The sequence below is a fragment of the Carassius carassius genome, chromosome 46 (assembly GCF_963082965.1).
Source record: "Carassius carassius chromosome 46, fCarCar2.1, whole genome shotgun sequence".
Lineage (NCBI taxonomy): Eukaryota > Metazoa > Chordata > Actinopteri > Cypriniformes > Cyprinidae > Carassius > Carassius carassius.
This window is the reverse complement of record NC_081800.1, coordinates 6827854-6854764: the sequence shown is the minus strand read 5'-3', so window position 1 is coordinate 6854764 and position 26911 is coordinate 6827854. Positions and strand designations below refer to the sequence as shown.

Genomic DNA, 26911 nt, shown 5'->3' with positions numbered 1-26911 from the left:
TGGATGCATACGTCCACAGAGCTGCACTGTGGAGAAAAACAGACCAATTGCTTGTATGCTACGGTCCCCCCAAGAGGGGTTTTCCTGCTTCTAAGCAGACTATTAGTCGTTGGATAGTCGAGACTATCAATGCCACCTATGAGTCCTCTGGTCGTCCCTCACTGTCGGGAGCCAAGGATCACTCCACACGGGGTATGGCCAAGGCCTTCCTAGCAGGTGTGTCCATGCTGGACATCTGCAATGTTGCGGGGTGGTCCACGCCTTCTACTTTTGAAAAATTCTATGACTTAGACATGCCAGTCACTCCAGACGCTTCAGTCCTCTCGTCCTAAGCTGTGCTCTTTGGATACACACTAGGCAGGGGTTTGGTAGTCTGGCAGCGTTGGTATTAATTCCCCATAGCGCTTCGATGCAGCTAGAGTTCCTGAAGAGGAACATCTCTAGGTTACGTATGTAACCCTAGTTCCTCAAGGGAACGAGATGCTGCGTCTCGAGGCCATACCCCCGGCACCCCTGCAGGCGCTTGCTGGTACTCGAAGCTGACACCAGCTGCGCGGCACGTGCTTTTATAGCTTCCTAGTCGCTTACGTCATCCCGCCCGTGACGTCACGCTCTTCCATTGGACTGATTACACACGATATTCAGAGTCGCTCACGCTAGACGCGTTCCCCATAGCACTTTGAAGAAGAGTCTCGTTACCTCGACGAACTAGGGTTACATACGTAACCTAGACACATTTTTATAGCCTTTTGGGCCTTGGCATGGAAATTCTCATATTTTACTCAACTGCTTCGCATTTACATGACTTTCTTTCTTCAGATGAACACAAATTAAGTCTATACAGTGCAAGTGGATGGTAACCCAAAAACTGACACTTTGTAGACTATAATGATTGCTTCTGGGCAACTTTCATACTAGGGCTGCGTGATAAATCGCATACGATATTTAATGTGGATCTTGTCAGTAAAGCTGGTTCTGTAATCAGCAGTAAATCTTTCTTTGTGCTCATCTGAAGAATGAAAGTCATATAGGTTAAATATAAATGCATCATTCATTCATTTACGGGGTTGGACAAAATAATGTGAACACCTTGCAAACCTGCAATATTTCTTTTGTTAAGGTCTTTTACCCACATTTGCCTTTAATAAAGCTTCCAGCTTTCGTAGAATGGATTCATACAACTTGTCTGAACAGTCTCCAGTTGAATCAAAACATCTGCCAGTTGCTTTATAGATGTTAAAGGAAGGGAATCTGCTTCTCACTCTTCTCTCCTACAGTGGTTTATGACCCCATCTTTTTCAAAGTTTTAGCAGTTTCAGCTCTTTCATTTCTCATTCTCATTTTCTTTCATTTCATTTCTTTCAGTTCTCTTTGTTTTTTTTTTTTTTTTTGGAAACAGTAGTTAAGGTGAATATTGAGGTTTGCTGTCACTTTGCTGCAGCAGTTCTGTGTTATTTGGACATAAGTGCTTGACAGTTCCTAACATTCACTTTTGGTTTTATGGTCACGTCACTGAATAAGTCTTGCCATGCTTTGTGTACCATAATCATAATGATACCAAAAATTGGGTTTTTGAGGTTTCAGGCTTCCATGATTTGCTTTTCTTGGAAGTCTGACAAATCACCCATTTCACTTACGGCTTATGATAAACACTGCTGACTTATACTTCTGTACACTGATATACTTGTCAAACTAGAGAATAAAAGTGAAAAGTGAAGTGACTTGACGTAGCCATACAGACAATGAAATATAGGCAATGAAACATTAAGTAAAAGACAATCGCAGGGTTTTTATTTATTTATTATTTTTTTTTACTGAATCTTACACAAATTATATTACCCAATAGAATAATAGGTGCTCACATTGTTTTGTACAACCCCTGTATATCCCAATTATTCAGTACATGGGTGATGTTGCCCTTTTACATATAAGAATAAACACCCATGCATTGTTTTTCTTTTTTCTCCATCTCCTTTACATAAATGCCTGGGTTTTCTATACATTCCCTGGTAATAAAAGTTTGTTTTCAAGAGGGTGAGTGAGGCTGAGAGAAAGATTGTGCTTGAAAGAGAGAATCATTGGGAGATCTCAGGGTGCTGTTCTGCTTAACTTCCCCCAGTCAAAAGCTCCTCAGTGTGGCTATCCATGCTGGCAAATCAGCCTGTGCCCGCTGTTTACTGTGCCGGTCATAAGGGCCACCAGAGCTGGAACAAAGGGGGGTCTGTTCCTATTGTCCTTCCCCAGAATGACAGCTCTCTGTTGGGCTGAGAGACAGACTGGGGGCCCTGGCTCCCACATACAGGGACTGAGGAAAGTTTTAACTGAAACCAATTCTTTCTCTTTTCAACCAAACGCTGCCTCAATGTAAACACCTGCAGCAATTCACTGATTCTATCTGATAGAACCGGAAATCGATGTTTACATGGTTCAGACTGCTACTAATAGGCATTTAATACTGATCGAGGCATAAATTGATTTTAGGTCTAATGAAGATGGATTAACCACATTTATTTTCATTTCAAATCCAAGGACTGAAAGTATTCCTAAATGAGAAATGAACACAATAAAGGGCATAAAGCAATCTATCTTCTGAAAACATAAATCAAAGCAGCTGCTGTTCACATCTGGGTTTGCCCTGTTCCCCTGGTGCTGAAGCCACTTTAATGAGTGTACCTGACACCTGTGCCCAAGGCGAAGCTGTTGCAATATCTTTGCAACTGGGTCCTTTTACACGTGACACTAAAATATACTGAGCATCTGGAGGTTAATGTGTCAGGGGGGACAGAATAAACAGCTTAGGTGAGCTTCAGAAGCATTGCATTAAACTGAGTGTTTAAGAGGTGCTGGGCTGTAAGAGGCAGGTGGGACTGGCCTCACACAACAGCTGTCTGCCATCTGAGTCCCTACTTCTGGCTGTTTTGGTCATTATGAGCATTTATAAATCACAATGGAGTTCTCTGTACCTTCATTGTTCCTCAGCTATGAGATTAAATGGAGACTTTTGCTCAACCTTCTGCATCCTATATTCTCCCTCTTGAGACAAAGGCTTTAGTGAAGTTTAAATTTACATTACAAGTTAATTTGTTGTGGATTTGAACCCATTTAAATCCAAACTATTTAAAGGTCCCGTTTTTCGTGCTTTTTTGAAGCTTTGATTGTGTTTACAGTGTGCAATATAACATGTTCATGTTTCGTGTGTAAAAAAACACAGTATTTTTAACACAATTCACCTATCTGTATACCGCTGTTTTCACTGTCATAAAAACAGGCTGATCTCTTCCTTGTTCTATAAAGTCCCTCCTTCAGAAATACGTAACGAGTTGTGATTGTGCCAGCGGTTCCTGTGTTGTGATTCGACAGCAGCTGAGCACGCGCTGCCCTCCTGGAAACGCAATTGGGCTAGTTTTGAGAAGCAAGTGGGCAGAAGCATGTGCTGGAGATGTACTTCTAATCACAGGAGCATTTTTACTGACGAGATGCGCATGAAAATCGCGTTCGATTTTTTTTGCACAGCCCTAACATCTAGTTAACAAAGCTAAATAGCGTTGCCCTTTGTGTAATAAGTTACAGAAACTGTTAAACACACCAACTTAAATAATAAAATACACTTACCGGTTGTGGTCCATAAACAACGCCTTCTCCAGACAAAGAGGGAACTGCTCTATCTTTCAGGAATAATCTTTGTGCGAATCCGGTATTAAACTGATTGAGATTGAGGAAGCTGTCCTCAGCAAGATGTCCTCAGCAAAATGTGCTGCATATAGTTTTACATGTGGATTATAATTTTCGGGAACCAAGTTAAACATAAATTGTAACCATTAATCTCCAAGTACAGCGCCCCTGGGAAGCCCAAACAAAGATGATTGGACTCCGAGATGAAAATAACAGCGTTTCGACGACATGGCGACAAACACAAACGTAGCTCTTCCTCCTTCTCCGTCGGAGCGCAACAAGACCACGCCCCCTTTTTGTGTATTCATGTGGGCAGAGGTTAGTCAAAAAACTGTTCTAGTGACGTCATTACTGCAGGGACTAGAGGGATGTAGTCCAAACAGGTCGTTCGTTGTAGGCGAATTCTGTTAAATAAAATATCTCGCTTGGCATTGAACTTTGAGCTTCAGAATTTTACAGATATTATTTATACTCTAACAACAACATTACACACTAACTAAAGTTTAAAACATGGGATTACGAAGAACGGGACCTTTAATATTCCTTAATTTCATGTTTGTTTTTATTAACCACAACATGAAGATTGGTGAAATGAAACAAAAGCATACTATAAAAATAATAAATTTTTCAAAATTGTAAATAAAACAAAGATTATTGGAGTACTTTTTATAAGAAAATACTATTTCAGGCTACTTAAAAATTATACATTTAATTCAAGGTGTTACTTGCCATTTTTTTGTAATGATTTACTTTCAATTTCTGTATGAAAATGTATTTTTAAGTAAATCCTACGCCATTTTTATTCAGTTAAGTATATATTTAATTCTGTATTGGGACATAAATTCATGTGTAACAGATTATCGAAAAAAACTTGATTCTATGCATTGATTGTTCTTTGAATTTTTATATGTGGGCATAGCCGTTGCCAATTTGGGGATTTTGCCAACAAATTTACTGACTTTCCCATTGTTGCTGCGACTTTCATTTATTTGGGTGATATTTAAATATATTTGGTGATTTATTTTTAGCTTTTTTTGGTGATTAACATAGAAACAAACAAACAATACATAAATAAATTTAAGTCAGACAATCAGTAATTTGTAATGTTTTCTCTGTTCTCTTGTTATCATTATCTGCTATCATCAGATGCTATCAAATACAGCTGAATTCACAGCAAAGACATTGTCTTTAACATATGTGTATGATGATTTTGTCAGACGACGCCTGAATTTTAGCATTGCAGAGCATCAGATGGGAAGTTACTAAATATAGTCGCACTGGGTCATGTTATCTAAAAACAGAAACATAAAAGTATGTGAATGAGAATTGTTTCATTGGGAATTTGGGTGTATTAAAATAGGCACTTGCACTCAAAAGTGGAGGCAGATAAGCGAAAACTTATAGGGGTAGAGTTTAAAGAGACTTTTAAAAAAAAAAGTCTGTCATTTTAACTGGAAGGTCCAGTTATGACATTATGACAGGGCGAGTTTTCATTCCACAGTCTTAACAGTTAAAAGAATTAATTTTGCTGTAGCGTCATCAATGAACCATTCACATTTACAATATGAAAAGGTGTTCCCATCCGGATCAAGCTGTAAAGGCATGTGTATACATGCAGCTTTGTAAAATTGTTCAGCAGCCTTCACCGCAGGCAACTTTATAAAGGTATTTCTGTTTTAAACAAAACAAAAAAAACTCTTTAATTATAATTATTCTCTATAAAAGATTTACATTTACACATCTGGGAGATGTTTTATCTAAAGTGACTGCATTTAACACAGTTTTATCAGTTCTTGCTTTCCTCAATCGACCTCATAACAATACCACTTTATTTTTTATTTTATCGACTTGTTACTTCTATTCAGACGGTTGCAGGCTACTACACGTTTAAAACATAGGGTCAGACAGACCTCCTATTACAGCCAGCGTGTAACTAATGTTCCCTCCTTGCTTTTGAGATGTTCTGATTGTAATCTCTACCCTCAGGTAAGATCTCCAGCACTACAGATAATAACAGCAGTATAATTCACTCTCTCTGACATGTTGCAATATCTTTCCACGACGGGCAATGATGTCGCCGCAGGTGCATTTCTGAAAACGGGCGTCCATGAAGCGCGTAAGCAGCCTCCACCCGTCATTTCAGTTCAGAGGCAATCTCTGTCTGCTGATAACCCGGCTGCCCTGCCGTTATCAGTCGCCTGCGTCCTCATACCTCCCACTCTCCGCTTTGTTAGCGGAGTTTAATCGGCTCCGCTTCGCTCCTCCTCCTCCAGTTTGCCATCTACACTCGGAATCTCTGCGCGTCTACAGGTTGCGCGCTCTGGAAAGTCAAAGGATTGGTTTAAAACACACGCAACAGGTTATAAGTGCGCTAATGAATCCGAGAGCTATCTCAAGAGGGAGAAATGTGGGAACAAAATAATTAAATATACCAGCGATAACATTTCAGTCATCAACTATTTGGATTGGCTCATTTGTATTAGCGTGAAACTCTGCGCGAAAGTTCATCATGGTTTCTTTGCTGGATTTATGCGCTCTTGTTTTGTCGCTGGTTTGGGGATATTGCGTCCTGGCAGACACGGGCTTTACAAACTTTACTCTGGACAACGAGGTCCACTCTAGTTTCATCCACCGGCGCTTGAAGAGCCAGGAGCGCCGGGAGATGCAGCGGGAGATCCTGTCAATCCTCGGGTTACCGCACCGGCCACGGCCGCACCTCCACGGCAAGCACAACGCCGCGCCGATGTTCATGCTGGATCTGTACAATGCCATGTCCACTGAGGGAGACGAGGAGGGCTTCTCGTACCCCTACAAGCCTGTTTTCACCACCCAGGGACCGCCGATCGCGACCCTTCAGGACAACAACTTTCTGAACGACGCGGACATGGTCATGAGTTTTGTTAATCTAGGTAAGATGGTCACCCGCGCACTGACAGTCCTGGGATGGCAAATGCCATATTTTAACCCTGCCAAGTGAAACTGGGCCCACCTATGATGCTTATATTGAAACTAATATTAGGCTATATTAAAATAAATTAAAAATCCATAAATTCTTGTTTACTGTGCAAATTCACTTAATTGGTCATAATGAGTGTTGAGATATAAAATAATTAATTGAGTTATAATTTGAGTAAAAAGAAGCACTCAAGAACTTTTGGACACAATTTTGACAAAAATGTCCATTTAATAATCATTATTACAAGGCGCTCTTGAATGCTTTATTCTGATTGGTCAACTCATCAGTAAAACCTATTTGTTTGTAAAACGGTAATAGTTTTAATAAAATAGTTCTGGGCCCGTATTCATAAAGAATCTTAATGCAAAAAGTAGCTCTTAGTGACAAAATTCTAAGAAAATTCTTAGAAATCTGGGCGTTTCCTCTTAAAATTAAAGGAAAAATCCTAGTAAAGAAAAAAGTAATTCAGAAAGCATCTTAACCCTTAAAAGAGGTCTTAAGGTCAAACTTGTTAGGAGCACGGACGAGGACTTTTAAGAGGCTTAAGAGTTTCTTTAGCAGAGGAGAAAATGGCAGAAAGACGAAGAGGCAGAAGAAATATGTTGCAGACAATGGATGACAGTGAGTTAATAAGACACTATAGATTAGATCGTGCAGGGATCATGTTTGTGACTGATCTTATTAGAGAAGTGCTAACATCTCCAACACAGCGGCATAGTGCCAGAAATTAAAGTAGTCACTACATTACGATATTTGGTAACTGGGAAAATGCAACAATGCAATAGTGATGATTTGGGTCTGTCACAACCTTCTGTAAGCAGAGTGATCACACAAACAATTACAGCACTTTCAGAACATCTTATTGTGTCGCTGTTCATTTTGTTTCCACTGGAAATTCCCACCTTGCAGGCTCAAAAAACTGCATTTATGAATATAGCAGGCTTATAGGTGCGCACAAGCAGGGGGAATGAACCGTTAATAGTTTGTGCTATACGCTCCCATGTCTGCTTCTTGTCCCTTGCTGTGACACCCAGCCCAAATTTTCCTTTAAGAATGGCCTTGTGTTCATCCACTAACTGGGCTAACAGTAAACACTGTTCCTCTGTCCAGTTTGGCTTTCTCGCCCTTCTTGTTTTTGATTCCATGTTTGATACATTAAAACCAACATTCAAACCGCCACTTAAATAGACAGCAATCACTGTAATTGGAAAGAGTGGAACAATTTTTATCATTCTAAGCCAATCAAATACCTTATAGGAAATTAAAAGCATGGTAAATAAAAAAAGGATTCATAAACATAGATATAATGTGTGTGTGTGTGTGAGAGAACGGTCAAATAAGGAAAAATTACGCATGTAAATTCAAAGTGAGAATTAGAATAGACCCTTTGCATAAAAAAATCACTCTTTTTTTCCTTCTTGGACAACCAACCAATCACAGTCTTCAAAAGATTGTGTCATACATAGCAACAGGGTCAACCCCGCCTCCTCACTAAGATGAAAGTTTTTGTCTTTTCCTTACACAGAGTTGCTCTCAGATCGGTCCCTAGTCGCTCTTAAGCTAAGACTCCTACATAAAAGTTTTTAAGCTAAATTAAGAGTTTTCTGAGAGGATTCTTAGAATCTTTATGAATACGGGCCCTGGTCTTTGCTTCTGATTAGTTAACACAGGCTTCAAGCTGTTCAATATATTGAAACAGCTGTGGGGCAAAACACCTGCCCCTTCATGAGTTTGCTTAATAAAAGTGAAAAGCGAACATTCTAATAACAGTTTGTGCCCTCAATGTTTTTATATGTAACCATTTGATAAAATCAAAGAACCATGCCACAGTTACTATAACTACTGATGGAAAATTACATCCTTGGAGATTTTGGCCCCATTGCACCCTATCACTGAGAACATTATTAGGGTTAAAACTTAGAAAAAAACATATATTTTTGAGAAAAATTGGACTAATAGTTTTACAAGAAACTATTTAAATCTGCATAACTGTGCTTTCAATTGTTTGTTTAGATCTTGACAATGTCACAAAGTCTGGTTCCAATAGCTAAACTGGTGTGGTTTATTTTGGAAGGCAAAAAAAATAAAAAATAAATAAATGATTATGAATATGAATATGAAACATTATTATGGGGATTATATTTCTGTTCTATCTGATAGTTAGTTGAAATAAAAGCCAAAACTCAGATTGATCCTCTGTCTCTTCATGTTTTGGCATCGGTAGAAAAGACCTGACACAGAAATCAGATAATAAGAGAGCTGAGTGAATAATAACTGGTCAAAGAATGGGGAATTTTTTTCCCACCGAGAGTCTTAGATGTTTTATTTGTTCCTGGGCCAAATAGCACGCATAGTTCTCTCCTTCATTGCTTGTTTGATTTTATTAGGCCACTTATCTCTGGACAAAGTCTTAACCTTGGCATGATTTCCAAGCCCCTAATGCTGGTGAACACAAACCTATATTTGCATTGTGTGTTTTGGGGAGTGATAATAAAACTCTGTCGCATTACCAAGCGTCTGCTGTCTCAGTGCCAGCTGTGTCTTCTACTAATGTTCAGGTGTTCAGAGTTGGCTGTAAAGTCTCTTTATCATTTTTTTCTCTGCAGTAATGATATCAGCTGACAGAGGCACAAGTGTTTTGCCAAGTGCAAAGTCCGTCTCGTGCCTCATTTGCTTAACTGCAGTGAAAAAGCCTATGGGGCTGCTCACATATATACTTGCATTCAAAAGCGACAATGGAATGACACTTAACTATGGAAACCATAGTTTCTGCCAATAACAACATATAGTTGCTACTATAAAACCATGACACTTAATATATACATGTCAGTTTGATTAATGCCTTTTCTTAAGCACCATTGTAGCTACGGTTCACTGTTTTATTCTAAAAACAATAACTGTAATAACTCTGGTATTTTGCAACATGTCTTGTAAGAACGCTCCCAGGTCACCATTCAAGCAGCTTTTAGTCATCCACCTTAACCTCCACCTAAAGTGTAATCTGTGACGCCGCCTAACTTTGCCTGCCTGAATGTTTCATAAGAACCTGACTTGTCTTATCAGCGAGCTTGTTAGGTTCCTCATTAAAGCGTCATCATCTGCACGCAAGCACAACACTGCCATGCAAAGTGTGATTTATTGTCCGATAAGAGCAATTATGTTGTTAAGGGTGTGATTTGTATCATTGTTTATTGGTAAGATGGGTTGGATGTGATAGTTAAGTGACGATCTGAATTCTTCTGAAGCTATAAAACCTTTATGACGTTCCAAACCTGTATGACTTTCTTTATTATGCAGACATAAAAGAAGATATTTGGGCTGATTTTGTCAAATACAAAAAAAAAAAAAAAAACACTGAAAAGAGGGTATGCAAATGAGTACAGAATTTAAACTGTTAGGTAAACTGGCCCTTTAAAAACTGATTAAGACTTAAAAACATATTTTGTTTAGTACAATGAAAAGAAATGATTAATCTGGGAAAGGCTAATGTGTGTGTGTGTGTGTGTGTGTTTGTGTGTAAGTAAGTGTATGACTATAGGGAGGGAGGTGACAGCGTTTCTTATTCTGAAATGTGTAATTATCTAGAGGACTGCTGTATTGTGTCTATTCTGGACAAGCACTGACACAGATGGATTTGACCACAGAGGCTCGTAGATTTAAGGGCCTCTCTCTCTTTCTGCTCCGCTTGAGCCCTTCCCGTCCGTCAGCTATAATGAAACAACCTGCTGCAGCCGCTGCCACCTTTTATATTAAACACAGTGTCAACAGAGACTTTCCCCTTTGGCATTTTGCAGGAAGAATGTGCAGATATATGTATATATTTACTTAATTCTCCCCGTGGTGGTTACGTAGTTGCTATATTGCATTAGGCCCAGAGAACACCGCATGGATACCATACGATACGAGGGTTTTGCTTTCTTCACTGAATCTGTGATCCATAAACCTGACAGTTAATCATAACAAAGATGTTTTACATAAGCAAAATGAACACAAGGAAAACAAAACGATTTCACACAGAAACCATATGCGGTCCAATAACATCTAAAGGGTTTTTAATGTTTACTGGAATAGGATTTTCCCCAAATCCCTTCAAATTATGAAATGCACCATTATGTTCCCAATGGTTTTAAGAAGGAATGCATTATTTGAGCTGTTTTTTTTAGCCAATCATAATGCTGAATCTGCTATTTTGTCCGACAAACAAACCAGACAGGATGGTGTGTACTGATGTCTTTTCGTGGTTGAAACAAGATACCTTCTAATATTCATTCATGTTTATTTAGGTGCGTTGTCAGTTTCCAATGCATGATGCACATGTAACATAATGGACATTTTAAAACAGATTTACTCCTTTTAATGGCTCTTTTTCGACTTATCATCTTCATACCTTCGAATGCAAACTGAAGTTTTTCAATTCAGATACACCATTTTCAGATGAAGCAAACAAAGTGTTTCTCATAAATGGCGAAAAGAAATTGTACTTCTTGCACCCTCCATCTTTGATCACTTGTACCCTTTCCTTCTGAATGAAGCTGGGTGGCATTTGCCGCTTCTAAAATATTATGACAACACTTGTGGATCTGATTTCACAGATACTCTTCAAAAGCACAGTGGGGAGGCCTGCTGAACGACAGGCTTTAAACAAGCTTTGTTTGGCATGGCCGGACCCTCTTTATTCCTACAAATTTTCATAAGGCTGGGGCACAATTTACGACAGATATGTGGGTGCCTTGCTGCTCCAAGAGAATGAATCTTTCCGTCTGTCAGATGAAGTGTGTTTCAATTCCAGCACAGGTGTGAATGTTTGTAGTAGCACTGGAGGCAACGGCTTTGTACTTGAGTTCTATAGAGCCAGCTGTGTCTGAACTACATGTCTGTGACTTGAGTAATGTTAAGGATATAGTTTTGTCTTTTGATGATATTCAATGTCTATTTTTAATGTCATTCGTTTTAATATATATCTCCCAGTCTTAGTTGTGTCATTTGATTGCCCCATAAAGGATCTCGTACTGTTAGGTTTAAAAGATGTTAGTGTGCCTGTGTGTAGAGTAAGTGGGTAGGTCTCTGATTTCTTTGGACCCTGGGGACTGGGACATTTTGTCTCTGAGTCACCTTAGTAAAAAGCCCAGCTGTGTAAATGACCTACAGCATGTATGTAAAATGTAAACGGAACATGCAGCACACGATACGAGTCAACACTGAGTGTGTGTGATTGCTCCAGGGATCAAAAACGTGCTTTTCAGTGTGTGAAATGTTGATTCTCTTCAAGACACTCAGCAAGATACTACTCAAAGAAAACCACAAGAAGTTAAAGGGTTAGTTCACCCAAAAATGAAAATTAGCCCATAAATTACTCACCCTCAAGTCATCCTAGGAGTGTATGACTTTCTTCTTTCAGATGAATCCAATCAGAGTTATATTAAAAAATGTATTTGATCTTTCAAGCTGTTTAATGCCACTCAGCAGGGGTTGCATGCATCAGTCCAAAAGAAGTTAAATAAAAAACGCCCATCCATAAAAATAGTGTCTCACACAGATCCAGGGGATCGAACGAATCAATGCATTTTTGTAAAAAAAAAAAAAAAAAAAAATATATATATATATATATATAACGTAATAATCAGTTTAATGTAGCTTGCACCAACAGTGATCTTTTTAAAAGTGTATTTATGTGTGTTGCAAAACAGTCAAGAATGTGAACTCAATTTAAGTACACTTTGTGGCCTTTCTTCAGTTTTATTATATTATCTGCAATAGATTTTAAAAATATACATTTAAGATTTGACACGCACTACAAGTGCACATCACATACCTTGAAAAGCAGGGCAGATATCAAGGCCTTTAACTGAGTCTGTCAGACCACTTTGTAGTTCATTCCTTTAAAGCCAGAGTTACATTTTTAGGTGAGATGTCCCCATCCTAGCATGTCAGGACACTTGCAGGCATGTCCGAAGAGAGAACTATAATTTTGGCCTCTACAATATCCTTTGAGGATTCATCGTTTATATTCACCTCGTGGAAGCCGAGATGCAAAAAGGCACGAGAATGAGGCATTGGAGGCAAAGATGTGCAGAAAAGGGGTTGGAGAGCTAAAAGAAGCCAGGGGTTGTGATTGAAAATGCAGGACTGAGTGGAAGAACGACCTGCTGTGTAGTCATTTTATTTCTTCTTATGTTGTGACAGCCCATATTATGTGGATGAAAACAAATGCAGACAACACTTCATTTTCATACAGGGTCACTGGAACACCAGAACTTCATAGCAGTAACACAGAGAATGTGAAGTTCTGTTCACTATGATCAACAGTACAAGAGTACAGAGACTAGAGAGTTGCTTCTGGACTCTTCCTCCACACAAAATAACCTGTTTGTGAGTGCCTCTAAGTCACAGTTTTATGTAACAGCAGCGGATCATGACATTTGACCTAAATTGCAAATCATATTGATTGCCCAGTTTTCATCGCAGTGCTGTTAGAGAAATTAGATTCAAATCTCAAATCTGTCATATTGATGGCATGTGAATGTTAATGTTGGTCTGAACGGATGTATTAACAACCGTTTATTGAAATAAACATTTTAGTTTAGGGACCAATTCTCACTATTGACTAGTTGCATATTAGAATAGAATGACTAGTTGCATACTAGCATATTGACTGTTTATTAGTAGTTATAAAGCAAATATTAATGTCTTAGATCCCTTAATCCACCCCATACCTAAACTTAACAACTATCTTACTAGCTATTAATAAGCAACAAATTAGCAGTTTAATAAAGAAATAAATTGTTACTGAACATTTTTATCACACTGAACAGGACATCGACATTGATGTTGATTTGAACAGGTCTTAAGCCAATGGTTCTCAACCAGGGGGCCGGGACACTTGGGGGCTTTGGGGAAAAAGTAAATAAATATAAAAATAAAGAAATAAATAAATACATTCATACATACATAAATTATTAATATATATATTTTTCCAGTGCATCGGAAGATTTCTTTGGAAAAGAGTGTGCTAGAGTTCTCAAGTGCAATCACATTAAGAAGCCGTTTACCAAAAAATGACTATTGTCTTCTCACATTCATCTCTCAAAACATACATGAATTAACAAATAATGGCTCAAATAGTCAATTTTCAATTATATTAAACTATTTTCAACAATACCTTTTCTCTGTCAAATAAACTACAAGTATGTTTGGTAAAAACGCGATTAATTACAATCAAAGTTTAAAGTTAAGAATCTTATAAGTCATCACAATTATGTTGTCTACCTTTTGAAACGCCTTCAAATTCAGATGGAGGTCTAACTGGGTTTTGGGAAAGACCTAGAATTTTGCTTCGACCTGCAGTGTCTCAAAATCCAGGTGCATTTTAATATTCCAGTCAAAACCAGACTTCCAGCAGAAATGAGTCCTGATGATCTAACAGGATCTCATCTATTATGAATTAGACTGCCTCTTTCTGCAAGCACTCATACGTCCAGCAGTCTGAGAGTAAGATGGAGAGGGGTGAATGAGTCTGACCTGACCTGACCCCCGCCGTTAGCTCAACCGCACCTCAACACTTTCCACACGTCAGCTGACCCCATGCTGAGAGTCCCGTCGGGCGAGGAAATGGCCAGTCTGCTACCTGTCACGAGAAAGAGACGTCATTACCCCATCAATTTTTTTATGGGTCTGTTTTCCGTCTCTCAGCCTTGCTAATGCGCTATTGAGCGCATTAGTCACAGCTCGCTCTCATGCGATCCTCTGAATAGCATGCAAGTGGAATCTCTGATAGATAGATAGAAAGATGAGAGGAATGGAGGAAGAGAGTCTTAATAACACACTCGTGTGAGGGCTTCTCAGTTATTAAGCCTCTAATTGATTCCTGTTCTTGTAATAGGTCACATTTACATCACAGTCTCTGGAGGATTCATAAAAATCACCGCTCCTGGTAACATGAGCCACACATCCGATCATGGTGAATAAAGGTGAATGAACTTGCGTGATTTACAAATAATACTTTGCAGATGTTTAGAGTAAATGGACAATGGTGATTAAGAAATAGTCAAGTCAAGTCAAGTCACATTTATTTATATAGCGATTTATATGGTGCAGATTGTTTCCTAGCAGCTTCACAGCAATAAACAAGAAAATAACAGTAATTATGAAACAAATACAGAATTATGAAAGCAGCTCTATAAACACAATAGTGTCATTATGTAGTTCGGTTTAGTTCAGTAACAGCATTAAATGTTACAAAGTTTATTAGTAATGAAGCAAATTTGATTTAGATTTCAATAGTGCAAAATTAATTAAATTATGAAACCAGATTAATTTAGCTATAAGCAGCTCTACAGAAGACAACAGTGTTGTTATTCCCCTCAAGTCAGTTCAGTGTTGATTCAGGTCAGTTAAATCACAGTTTCAGTGTTCATCGATTATGAAAAAAATTAGATTCAGCTATAAAGCAGATCTATAGAAAACATTAGTGTCATTATCCAGCTCAGTTTAGGTCAGTTTGTTCTCATACTAGTGTGAGTGCCATCAAATTAATAAGATAACTGAATATTGTCTTGTAAACAGAGCGTACAGTAAATAACACAATTAAAAGTATATAGTTCGTTCAAAAATGGAAATCGTCAGCTACTTACCCTCATGTTCACCCCCATTATTAATTCACAAGTTTTTGAGGAGACATGTCATATGATGTTTTACGACTTATTGATAATCTGTGAAGTAGGTTGTTAAATTCTTCTTCTTGTTTGGCATAACAAAATAAAATATTATGCCAAACTACTTAAAGGTTTTGAATATATTTTTCTAAAATATTACAAAAACACATTACAAAAAAAAACCGAAAACCTACCTAATAACTATATAATAATATTTTTGTATTCTTGTTTTTTTTCACATTATTATTTTAGGACAGTTGTATTATTTTATACTATTGTACTAACTTTTTATCTTTATGCCCTAAAATATATATTAAAATACATTTTATTTCAGACACTCATAGAGGTTTATTCAATTTATTGTATGAATGAACTGCATGTATTTTTCAGTAAATTAGAATCCTGGATGTTCTACTACATGACAGTCAAACGGTTTTAACCTTTTGTTGTGAGTCACAAGAGCTGTCTCCTGAGGTTTGCTGAAAGCAGACACATGTCTGTGTTTGTGTGTGTTTATATATATATATATATATCAGTGAGCCTCGTTAACGCACAGACTCTCTTGAGTCTCACTACAACAATGGGTAATCCTTCTGGACATTGTTTTTACACACACAGATGCACGCACGCACACACACACAAACACACATAGATCTCACGCTGACACTCTGCTGGCTCACGGCTGGCAGTCTGTAATGTTTTATAGCGGCTAGGTAATAAGAAGCTTTGTTGGGGAAGCATAACGTAATAGGTAATTATGTTAGGATTAGCAATGTGCTGTCATTAAAAGGCGTCTGACTCAGTGCATATTCACAAGTGAACACATCATATCTTTGTTTTGCTCTTTATAAACTTGTATTTATCATTCATCCTAGACTATTAACAAGCTCTGTCATGGAAAGTTAATGATGCCTCATTCAGGAGGGATTCTAGGACTTTAGTCCAATGGAGGTCTTAGTCCTAAAGTGATCATGAGCTGATGTATTACACAAGTTTGAATCTCACTTTAATTACAGCACCTGTTTTGACGTGTCAGTTGTTTGCAACTTTCATCATTTTCTCATTTTCATCTCATTTTAAACCCATTTGACCATCGTACATGGCGCACAAATGGAGATGTTCTGCAGAATGTCTGAGCTGCTCTTTTCCACAGAGTGGAAATGAAAGGATGAAAGGAAGCTCATACTGGTGAGCTTCAAAAGGTTCAAGATTTCTAAAGCAACACAGATTTCTGAGAGGAGAAGTCTGAAATGATGTACTTCAAATCTATCTCTCCATCAAATGAGTTGTTTGCACTTCTTTCGTGGTGCTTTTTGTCCTTTTTGGAGCTCCACAGATCATTCTGTTGAAGGTTTCCTTTTGTGTTCTACAGAAGAAATAAAATTGTGCAGGTTTGGGACATCATTTTTGATTTTCATTTTCAGTTGAACTATCCCTTTAAATCCCTTTCTGGGCTTGTATCTAAACTCTTATGAAAAAGAAGTGCATTTAATTGTATTAAATGTGCATGCATTGTACTTTAAACGAATATAATATTAATAAAATAAAACGTTTATTTAAAAAGAGTTCACTTTAATGACTGTTTCTTAACATGGTGCACTTTGCAATAATGTCAAATTAAAAGCTTTAAAAGATTAAAAGTACATAATTATCATTATAAATAATAGTAAATCATTATAATTTAATAAGTTTTTGTTGTGCTTTAAAGAAATACACTTATTTTGATGTGTCTTTGACTAACATACTAAAGCACATGTAAAACACATATATTTTGAATGCTCTAAATTTCAGCTTCATTAGAAATATATTTAAATACATACGTTTCAATAAAAATTACATTAAAGTATATTTTTTATAATTTAGCATAAATTATTGTCATTCTTCAATACACTTTAAAGGCATAGTTCACCCCAAAATGAAGATTACCCCACGATTTACTCACCCTCAAGCCATCCTTGGTGTATATGTCCTGGCTCTTCCAAGCTTTATAATGTCAGTGAATGGTGGTTGAGATTTTGAAGCAAAGGAAAGTGCATCCATCCATCATAAAAAGTGCTCCACGTGGCTTCAGTAGGTTAATAAAGGCCTTCTGAAGTGAATCAATGCATGTTTATAAGAAACATTTCCAGCGGATGATGTACAACATAGCCGCGGAGTAAGCTCTGGTGAGAATATGCTAGTCTTGCGAGAACCAAGTTTGGTTTACAGCAAAGAAAAACCAGTTTCTTCTTGGCTTATATCTTAATCCTCCGACATTTTTCTTTACAAATCCTCATTTTGTACTTATTTTTTGTACTCTAATTTGTGATTGATGTTTTATTTTGCTGTCTCCTCTGTGCTACTGCATTCATCTCTTCTCACCAGAGATTCTTTATTAACAGAAGGCCTTTATTAACCCACTGGAGCACTTTTTATGATGGGTGGATGCACTTTTTTGAGATTTAAAATCTCAACACCCATTCACTGCCATTATAAAGCTTGGAAGAGCCTGGACATTTTTTTCATATATATCTCTGATTGTATTCGTCTGAAAGAAGAAAGTCATATGGGGTCAACTATACCGTTAACCATATTTCAACAGACAATAGAATAATGACATTTTATATAAAGATGTTTTTGAGTCCTATTTAATTATGTCAAACTTAAGTTCAGCTACCTGCATTTAATATAAATGTAAAGTATAAAACATTTCCCTTTAATTGCGAAAAAATGCAGTGTCTAAAAACATTATATTCAGTTATTTTAAATAAAATTATTTTTACATTATTTCCTAAATAAGTACTCTTTTTAAAAGGTATGTTAAAGTGTACTTTTTTCACAAAGGAAGGTTTGCATGTTTGAATCAGTTATGTGTCAATAAATGATGATTCCAGACGAACAGATCCATATTTAGTTCAGTATTTGCTTATGTTCCTCTAAAGCTCCACAGCAGGTAGGACACTTTCAGCACAGAATCATGTGGCACCATTTATTCACGATTTTCCATTTTTCACTTAAAAGGATTAGATATGTTTTTTAACCCAAGTCCACCAGACAAAACTGTAAAATGCGTTACTTTTACTGTATATCAGGCCAGTCGGATATGGCCCTTCCGGTCTTCACTGGTCAGCTGGCTCTTAAATATTCAGAGCAATGATTAAAGTGCCATGTGAGATGGATAGTTATGGCATAGCTGTTGTTGCTAAACGCTAAAACATTCAGCATAGTGTCTTCCTTCCTAATGCTTTTCTTCTTTGTTCCTCTTTCTGTTGTTTCTCCATCTCTGGCTCTGTGGAAGGGCCTTCCTAGCATTCCTACTCTCAGCGGGCTGCCCTTGGGACACTGCCAGAGGTTAATACAGATGTTTCTGTGCATCTGCTGGCCTAAGCAGCTGTGCGGGGAACTTTATCAGCTCATAGTCCACACACACACACACACACACACACACACACACACACACACACACACACACACACACACACACACACACACACACACACACACACACACACACACAATTACCCCCCACCTCCTTCTGTCCCTGTTTCTTCACACACACAATCTAATTTGAAGCACTGCTTTTCCAGCACTCCTTTCAAAGTGTACAAACTGTAGGTCTAGACATGTCAGTTCCTTCTGTGTAGAGCTAGTGTTTGCTGGTTGTTGATGTGACTGGTGCAGATGGACTGGTCTTGGAAGTTATAACAAACAATAGAGAGTGAGTGAGAGGAAGATTACCTCTTATTAGGAAGAAAATTTTCCCATCGGCCTGCTTGGCACCAAATAAAAGGGACGTTTTTGACAGAATTGGTTTCCTCTTGTTGAGTTTGATTAGTACTCTTGCCGTGGCATGTAGTCTTGTGGAACTGAAGTGCTACTCTTCTACCACTTCGGAGATCATAATTGCTGCTTTCTATTTAATGCATTTCCTTTTGCATTTGTTTTGTCACATTTGTTGCTTTTTCACTCTTCTATTCTCTTTGTGAGTAGAGTTGCAACCTGCCCGTTTGTTGTTAGTCTGAGTTCAGTTCTGTCTTACTCCCTCACACAGCTCCAGATCATCAACATTGAGTAACATTGTTACAGAGAAGCAGGCCGCAGATCTTGCTGTGCTAGGAAATATCAGAAAAATCACAACAAAAGATTCCACAGCTGTTTTCTTTTGTCCAGTCGACACAATATAAAAAAGAACAAGAAAAATGAGGAGAACAAATAATTATATATCCTAAAATAATTTTAAATAAGTTAAAATAATTAAATATCCTAATGTTTAAATATCAATTTTTTTTCCTAAAATTAAATATCCTTATTATTATTAACTTTTGTGGAATTATGTGACAAAATGTTGAAATTATAAGGTACTAAGTTATAATCATGCAATAAAAGTCAAAATAAAAAAATCACAGATTATGACAAAATAATGAAATTTTTGTCTTCATCTCATAATTACGACTTTGTCAAAAAATATTTTGTTTCTTGTCATAATTTAAATGTTTCATGTCTTAACTATAATCTGTTATGTCATAATTCTGATTTATGTCTTTCATTTTGACTTTTTATCTCATAATTCTGACATAATGTCATATAATTTTGGCTTTTTATCTAATAATTGAATTAGTATCACACTTTGACTTTTTATCTCATAATTATGATGCAGTATCTCATAATTCTGACATAATTTTCCATACATTTGGTAGCCCCAGCATATCATGTAATTCATTTAATAATTTTTTTAATCAGCCCCGCTAAAAAAAAAGAAAGAAAAATAAATGCAAGGAAAATATTATTAAATTACATTATCATATTATATTTTTAATTTGACTATAAAGAATGCTGCTTCAAATATACAAAATTAACCTTAGCAATGAATAGAAATTCGATTTTCGACTTTAATTTCCAAACAGACTTAAGACTCACTCAACACTGCAGAGAGTCCAGAAGATGGCTAAAACCCAGCCAGAGACCCGATAACCGATCACAGGCATTTCAGAAAATAAACACAGACATAGATAGATACACACACTCATACATAACTCATCGACTCTTCACAGCTGAGAGGAGAAGAGAGCCAGAGATAAAGGATGTATTAGTAGCAATGTTTGTGCTCAGATGCCTGTCTTCTTGAACTGATGCCAAACCAAACCCTGAGATCTGCACTTCATTTGGAAGAATTAACTTTTTAAAATGAAAAAAGCTTCTACAAAGAGAAACTTTATTATTCTGTCAGCTCAAAAACACAAGAAAAGAGCATTTGTTTAAAGAAAAAAACATTAAAAAGTCTAAGTGTGACATGTTGTATTTGCATGTATTCCCTGCAAGCGTCTGTAAACTGGATCTTTTTATACACAGAACCCCATAATACATCACAGGATGTTAGCACATGCCAATGAGCTAAATGAAAGCACATTACTCTGAAGCTGAGCAATAACTGCAAGCCATTGTTTACGATGACCTGAAACGTGTGTCAAATTAGTCTGAAAAATGGAAATGGCAAATATTACATCAGTTTATGCTTAAACTGCTGGCAGCTTGGAGCTGAACAGGATTCTTTCATTAATTCACTAAGTGTTTCTGGATCTAATTAAATTAAATAAACAACAGTGCAACAGTACAATGCAAACAGACTGTGATGTGTGTGATAGCGCCTTTGCTAATGTGGATTGTTGCTTACTTTGTGTGTCTGTGTTAGCTTACGCCATTCATCTGTACATTTGCATGCATATTTATGAGACGAAAAGAACAGTGTATATTGTTGTCTCTGCACAATGTTTTGGTCTCAGAAAAACACCTGGTTTATAGCATGTAATTATGTTGCTTATTCATTCATTCAGAACATGAAAGATATGCAAGGCGTTTGACTTATGTGATGTTAATATTAATCTTCACGCATATTGAGTTTAAAGGGATAGTTCACCAAAAAATTACAAATTCTGTGATCATCTACTCACCTTCAGGTTGTTCTAAACCAGTCTCTTCTACACCAATATGAGTTTTTGAAGGATGTGGGTAACCATACAGTTGATGGATCCCACTGACCCCTAATTGATTAGATGAGATTGGGGAGTCTGACATACAGCTCTGCTAGGGAGACAAACAAGAGGAGATGTAAAGTGTCAAGGACTGTGAAGGATAGAATGGGGAGAGAAGCTGAGAAAGAAAGAGTGAGGGATTGAGAAGGAGTTTTTAGGTGTCCTGCTGAGAAGCGGAAGAACACCAGTTGGGGCGGCGGGTGTGAAGTGGCTGACGGGCGTGTGCACTAATCTGTTGTGTCACCGCGGCTTCTCCTCTCATCCTTCCTCAGAGGTGTCAACCTCCTGAAACGTGTCACACTTTGACAAGGCGCTTTTTTGCCCCGCCTGCTCCATATCCCACAATACTTTGCTATTAATAAACCACTCACTCATTCCCCATACTGGGAATGTCACATAATTCACTAGACCAGATGTTTGAAATGAATCACACAGGGCCAATCTGTATAATTGGTTTGCTATTTTCAGTAATACACTACACTTCAAAAGAACAGATTTGCAGAAATGTAGCATTAAATAACTTGCTCACCAATGGATCCTCAGCAGTGAATGGGTGCAATCAGAATTAAAGTCCATACAGTTGATAAAAACATCACAATAATCCACCAGTGATCCACACTCCAGGCCATTAGTTAATGTCTTGTGAAGTGGAAAGCTTTGTGTTTGTAAAGCCCCTTTCACACTATGATTCCGGAAAATACATGGGTAATTGTTCCCGGGTCGCTAGATTGTGCTCCTTTCACACTGCCAGTGATTTCCTGGAATATGTGCGTGTGTTCACACACAACCTGTAAAGGTCCCATAATGACACATGTCACCAGGACATGACGTGTAATGTACGAGTCGAAAACGTTAGGCACGTTAACTTTCACCTAAACTGGTGAACGATCTCAGTTTCTGCGCAGACAGTGAGGAGCTAACTTATCTCTGCTTCATTACAGTTTGCACATAATTTTTATGTTGCGAATGTTGATCTGCCTTCAAAACACCTGGTAAAAGATTTGCACGATAAACTGAGTCATCACTACGACACACCCTTTACGGGCATTAGTTCTGGCTTTTGTTCACACAGAGCTTGTTCCGGGACTGAACACGGCAATGTTACTAGGTCCCCAAACCAGGATCGATCCCAGAATCAATCCCGGGATGTGCTTGTGTTCACACAGAAGGCGACCTGGCAATTTTCCAGGTCCAACCTGCAGTGTAAAAGGGGTTTAAGAAACAAGTCCATTATTAAGATGTTTTAACAACCTGTTTTTGCTTTTAAATGGTGCATGATCTGTGCATATTTCTCTCCTTATTCAGATGACACAACTTTTTCACTGCAGAAAGCAATATTACAAGCATGAACCGTCTCTAGGTTACTAATGTAACCCTAGTTCCTCGAAGGAACGAGACGCTGCGTCAAGCGCTTTTGGGAAACGCCTTTGGCAAGATCAACTCTGAATATTGTGTGCAATCTGTTCAATGGAAGGTCATGACATCACGGGCAGGGTGACGTAGCGACCAGGAAGCTATAAAGGCACCTGCCACGCAGCTGACTTCAGCTTCGAGTAGGGAAACAAGTGCCAGCAGGGGTGCCGGGAGTATGGCTCTGCGACGCAGCGTCTCATTCCTTTGTGGAACAAGGGTTACATTCATAACCTAGAGACGTTCCTCTTCAGGAACTCGAGCTGCGTCAAGCGCGTTGGGGAACGACGGCCCTGTCCCGGCGTACTCTCGCCAGAACTCCCGGGAGCAGAGCGATAGGGGGAAAGGCGTACAGACGAAGCCTCAGCCTGGTCTGTACCATAGCGTCCAGTCCGAGAGGAGCTGGATGAACTAGAAAGAAACAGAGGGGACATTGCGATGTCTCTTGAGTCGCAAAGAGGTCCAAAAACTCTCCATATCTACTTCACCACCTCGGGGTGAAGCCCCCCGGGCCTCGGCCCCTGTCTCAACAGTATGTCTGCTCCTACAGTCAATCTCCCAAGAATATACACTGCTCTGAACGAGAGGAGTTTGTCCTGGGACCACAGAAGGATCTGGGGTGCCAGCTTGTACAAGGGGCGCGAATGCAGATCTCTCTGGTGACTGATATAAGAGATCGCCAATGTGTTGTCGGTGCACACCAACACATGGTGACCTCTCAGGTCTGTGAGGAAATATTTCAATGCTCGATGCACAGCTAGCATCTCTAGACAACTGGTATGTCATGTCAGATGGCGACCGCTCCACAGACCGCGGGCAGGGTGGCCACTCATGACCGCACCCCAACCGATGAGGGACGTTACACGGCGACCAAGACCTCCCAGCACCGGGCCCTGATTCAAGAACCAAGGTTTCTTCCACATGTCTAAGGCACGAAAGCATCACCGTGTGACCTTGATAGTTCATAATGGATTCCCCCTCGAGAAAAATCCCTTGGTCTTGAGCCACCACTGTAAGGGTCTCATGTGCAGGAGGCCAAAAGGTATCACGTTGGACACAGCTGCCATAAGCCCTAACAGTCTCTGAAATTGCTTGACAGTGAGTGACTGGCCTTCTCTGATGATCCGAGCAGGAGACATACCTCCCTGCATAATGGTCGAATCCCACACTATGCCTAGATAGGTGGTTCTCTGAACTGGAGAAAGTACACTCTTCTTGGCGTTCAGTCTCAAACCCAGCTCCCCCATATGTGCGAGAATGACATCTTGATGTCGAACAGCCATCTGTTCTGATTGAGCTAAAATCAACCAATCGTCGATATAGTTCAGAATGTGGATGCCCTGCATACGGAGGGGAACCAGAGCCACATCTACACATTTCATGAACGTGCGGGGTGAGAGTGCAAGGCCGAAGGGAAGTACTCGATATTGGTGGGCTTTGCCCCCGAAAGCAAACCTCAGAAACTTCCTGTGTTGTGGAAGGATGGATATATGGAAGTATGCGTCTTTAAGATCTATTGTGACAACCCAGTCCTCAGATCTGATTTGAGCTACAACCTGTTTGACAGTGAGCATTTTGAACTTCAGTGACATTACTGAGAGGTTAGATGACGTAAGTCTAAGATCGGACGCAACCCCCCATCATTCTTTGGAACTATGAAATACCGGCTGTAAAACCCGGACTCCCTGTCTAGAGGAGGGACCACCTCGATGGCCGCCTTTCTTAATAGGGTATTCACATCTTGTTCCATCACCAGAGCCTGCTGGGGGCCGACTACTGTCGGTGTAACCCCATTGAATGTCGGCAGTGGATGGCCGACGATAGCCTCTTTCTATTGTGTGCATGACCCATTGAGATACATTTGGCAGTAGTTTCCACACTGCTAACTAATGTACTAAGGGAATCAGTCTCTTGAGACTGACCTCTGGTGTAAGAGGCCCCCGAAAAGGCGGCGAGCGTCTCAGCTCCGCTACGCTCACGGATGGAAATAACTGACAGCAGTGCTTGCTGGAAGCCGCTGCGCCCTGAAACTCTGGCAGGGTCGGCAGACCCACCTCCCGAGGGCACTGAGGTGAGACGGACACCGTGTAATGAGGTGAACACCGCTCTACCCCAGTAGGGGCCGACCTCTGTAGTCGTGACTGAAATGTGTCATGACTTCTTGGCCGTTGACCTCCCAGCCTGAAGTACGGAATAGGCTGGGAAGTCGCTGACCCAGAGCATTGCTTCAGCCTCTGGTCCCGAAGCGGGGAACACGGACGGCAACACTCTGTTTGTACGCGGAGGGGGCTGCTCCCGCCCAGCAGTCCCTCCAGTACATCTAACTTCACGAGTTAAATAACTGTCATTATATTCCGGTATCGCGGGACCGGTACAATCTATAGCGCGATCTGGAATTGCCCTTCAAATGTCGTTTCTTTGCTTTGCTCTTTGGCATTATGTTGTTTATTGGGACAGACAACAATAAATAAGACTCACAAGACAGACTTTAGACATGCACACACAGAGCGCTTGCTGAAAGACGCGAAGCTGAAGTCAGCTGAGTGGCAGGTGCCTTTATAGCTTCCTGGTCGCTACGTCACCCCGCCCGTGACGTCACGCCCTTCCATTGAACAGATTGCACACAATATTCAGAGTTGATCTTGCCAAAGGCGTTTCCCACAAAGCGCTTGACGCAGCTGGAGTTCCTGAAGAGGAACCAAAATTTAAAAACACAAGTAAAATTATATTGCACAAATGTAAAAATGAAAGCAAAGTTATCCGAATGGCAAACATTGGTCACGGATAAGTAAATAAATAAGTGTAAATCAAATTTTTTTTGACGCATTTAAAAAAATAATATGCTTGAATCAAAACTTTACATGCATTTGAAATACAAAATACAAATACAAGTACAAAAAATACAAAGAAATACAAAATCTTGTTTTTCTTGGTTATATTTTTATGTGTTTTTATTTGCTCTCAGACATTTTCTGCACGTTTATTTTTTGTATGCTTATGTTGTTTTTCCCTTCACTCTTGTTTCCACATTCTGCGCTTGCCTTCCCAAATGCTGTGGTTAGAGTTTCATGTAAATCAGGGCGGGGTTAAGCGTCATCATTGGTCTACTAGTTCTAGATTGACAGCTCCTCCTCTGGCCAATCAGATGAAGAGGGGCTGTGACATCAGTCCAACATGTTCGATTACTGCTGATGCTCAGTGTTCTGTTCACTTGCACAGGTGAAAATGGATGACTGTCAGTTGGGTTAACATATTCACATACAGGACACTGTTATATGTGTCTGTCTGTCACTGCTGTACACCTACCTGTCAATCTGTTAATGTGAAATCAGATGTCCTAGCGAGCTGTTTTCGGTTATATTCACCTGTATTTATTTGCCTATGATTACATTGCAAAAGGGAGCAGCCACTAAATGCACCGGCCTCGCGATGTCATTGATGTCCCTGGCTCAATTTTACCTGACTAATTATAAGTCTTGTTATTGTTATTACGGTTTATTTGCTATACCGTATTTTCCGGACTACACATCGCATTATTAATCTTCTGAACTTGCTGATTTATATTCCAAAGTGACTTATATAATGCATTTAATGTAAAATAAGTAAAACATAAACGTGTAAAAGCGGGCACTTCAAGGTTGCCCTGGAAAACCATTTTGTATGTTTTCTTTATTTTACAAAAGTACAACGTTTCACTGTTATTTTGAAGGTACATAAATATAGAATAAATCATTTTGAATGATGTCTTGCTCTTATCTGATGGATATAACATCTTCCGCTAATAAAAGGAACCCAAGTGTTTGCACCGGTGCCTCCCACAAACATAATCCGTTCTAGCGTTGCAATCTGTACATCGCAACCTCTTCATCATCAAAGTAAATGAGACAACTAAACATAAAAAAAGGTATTGGTGACTCAATTTAACTTGTCTTTTGTACAATATGTATTTTTGGCCGATACGCGTGAGCATTGCCTCAGCATGCATTAATTACATGCTGTGGTGTTTTTCCAAACACATTTTTTGCATATGTGAAGGATGTTGTATAGATATTCAGATACGAGAGAAGTACAAAGCCAGGCTAATAGTTCATCAACCAAATGTTACACAATGTCTATTCAAAATTTAAGGTATGTAAGCCCAGCAGGAGGTTCAGTTTTTAGATTGGTTTAAACAATATATAGGCTTAGCATTTAAAATAAAATTTTTAAAGAAT

General features: G+C 38.9%; 1 protein-coding gene and 1 long non-coding RNA gene across 2 annotated transcripts in view; one reads left to right on the top strand and one right to left on the bottom strand.

Annotated features, from left to right (window-relative positions):
• LOC132128920 (uncharacterized) overlaps positions 1–26911 on the bottom strand; it is an 80842-nt gene that overhangs the window by 28725 nt on the left and 25206 nt on the right. The window lies entirely within an intron of this gene.
• Positions 5908–26911, top strand: part of LOC132128915 (bone morphogenetic protein 7-like) — a 52384-nt gene continuing 31380 nt past the window's right edge. Inside the window, exon 1 of the mRNA XM_059540319.1 lies at positions 5908–6581. Within this exon, the coding sequence (XP_059396302.1) occupies positions 6182–6581 (400 nt within the window). The 5' untranslated portion in view covers positions 5908–6181. The remainder of the gene's footprint in view (positions 6582–26911) is intronic.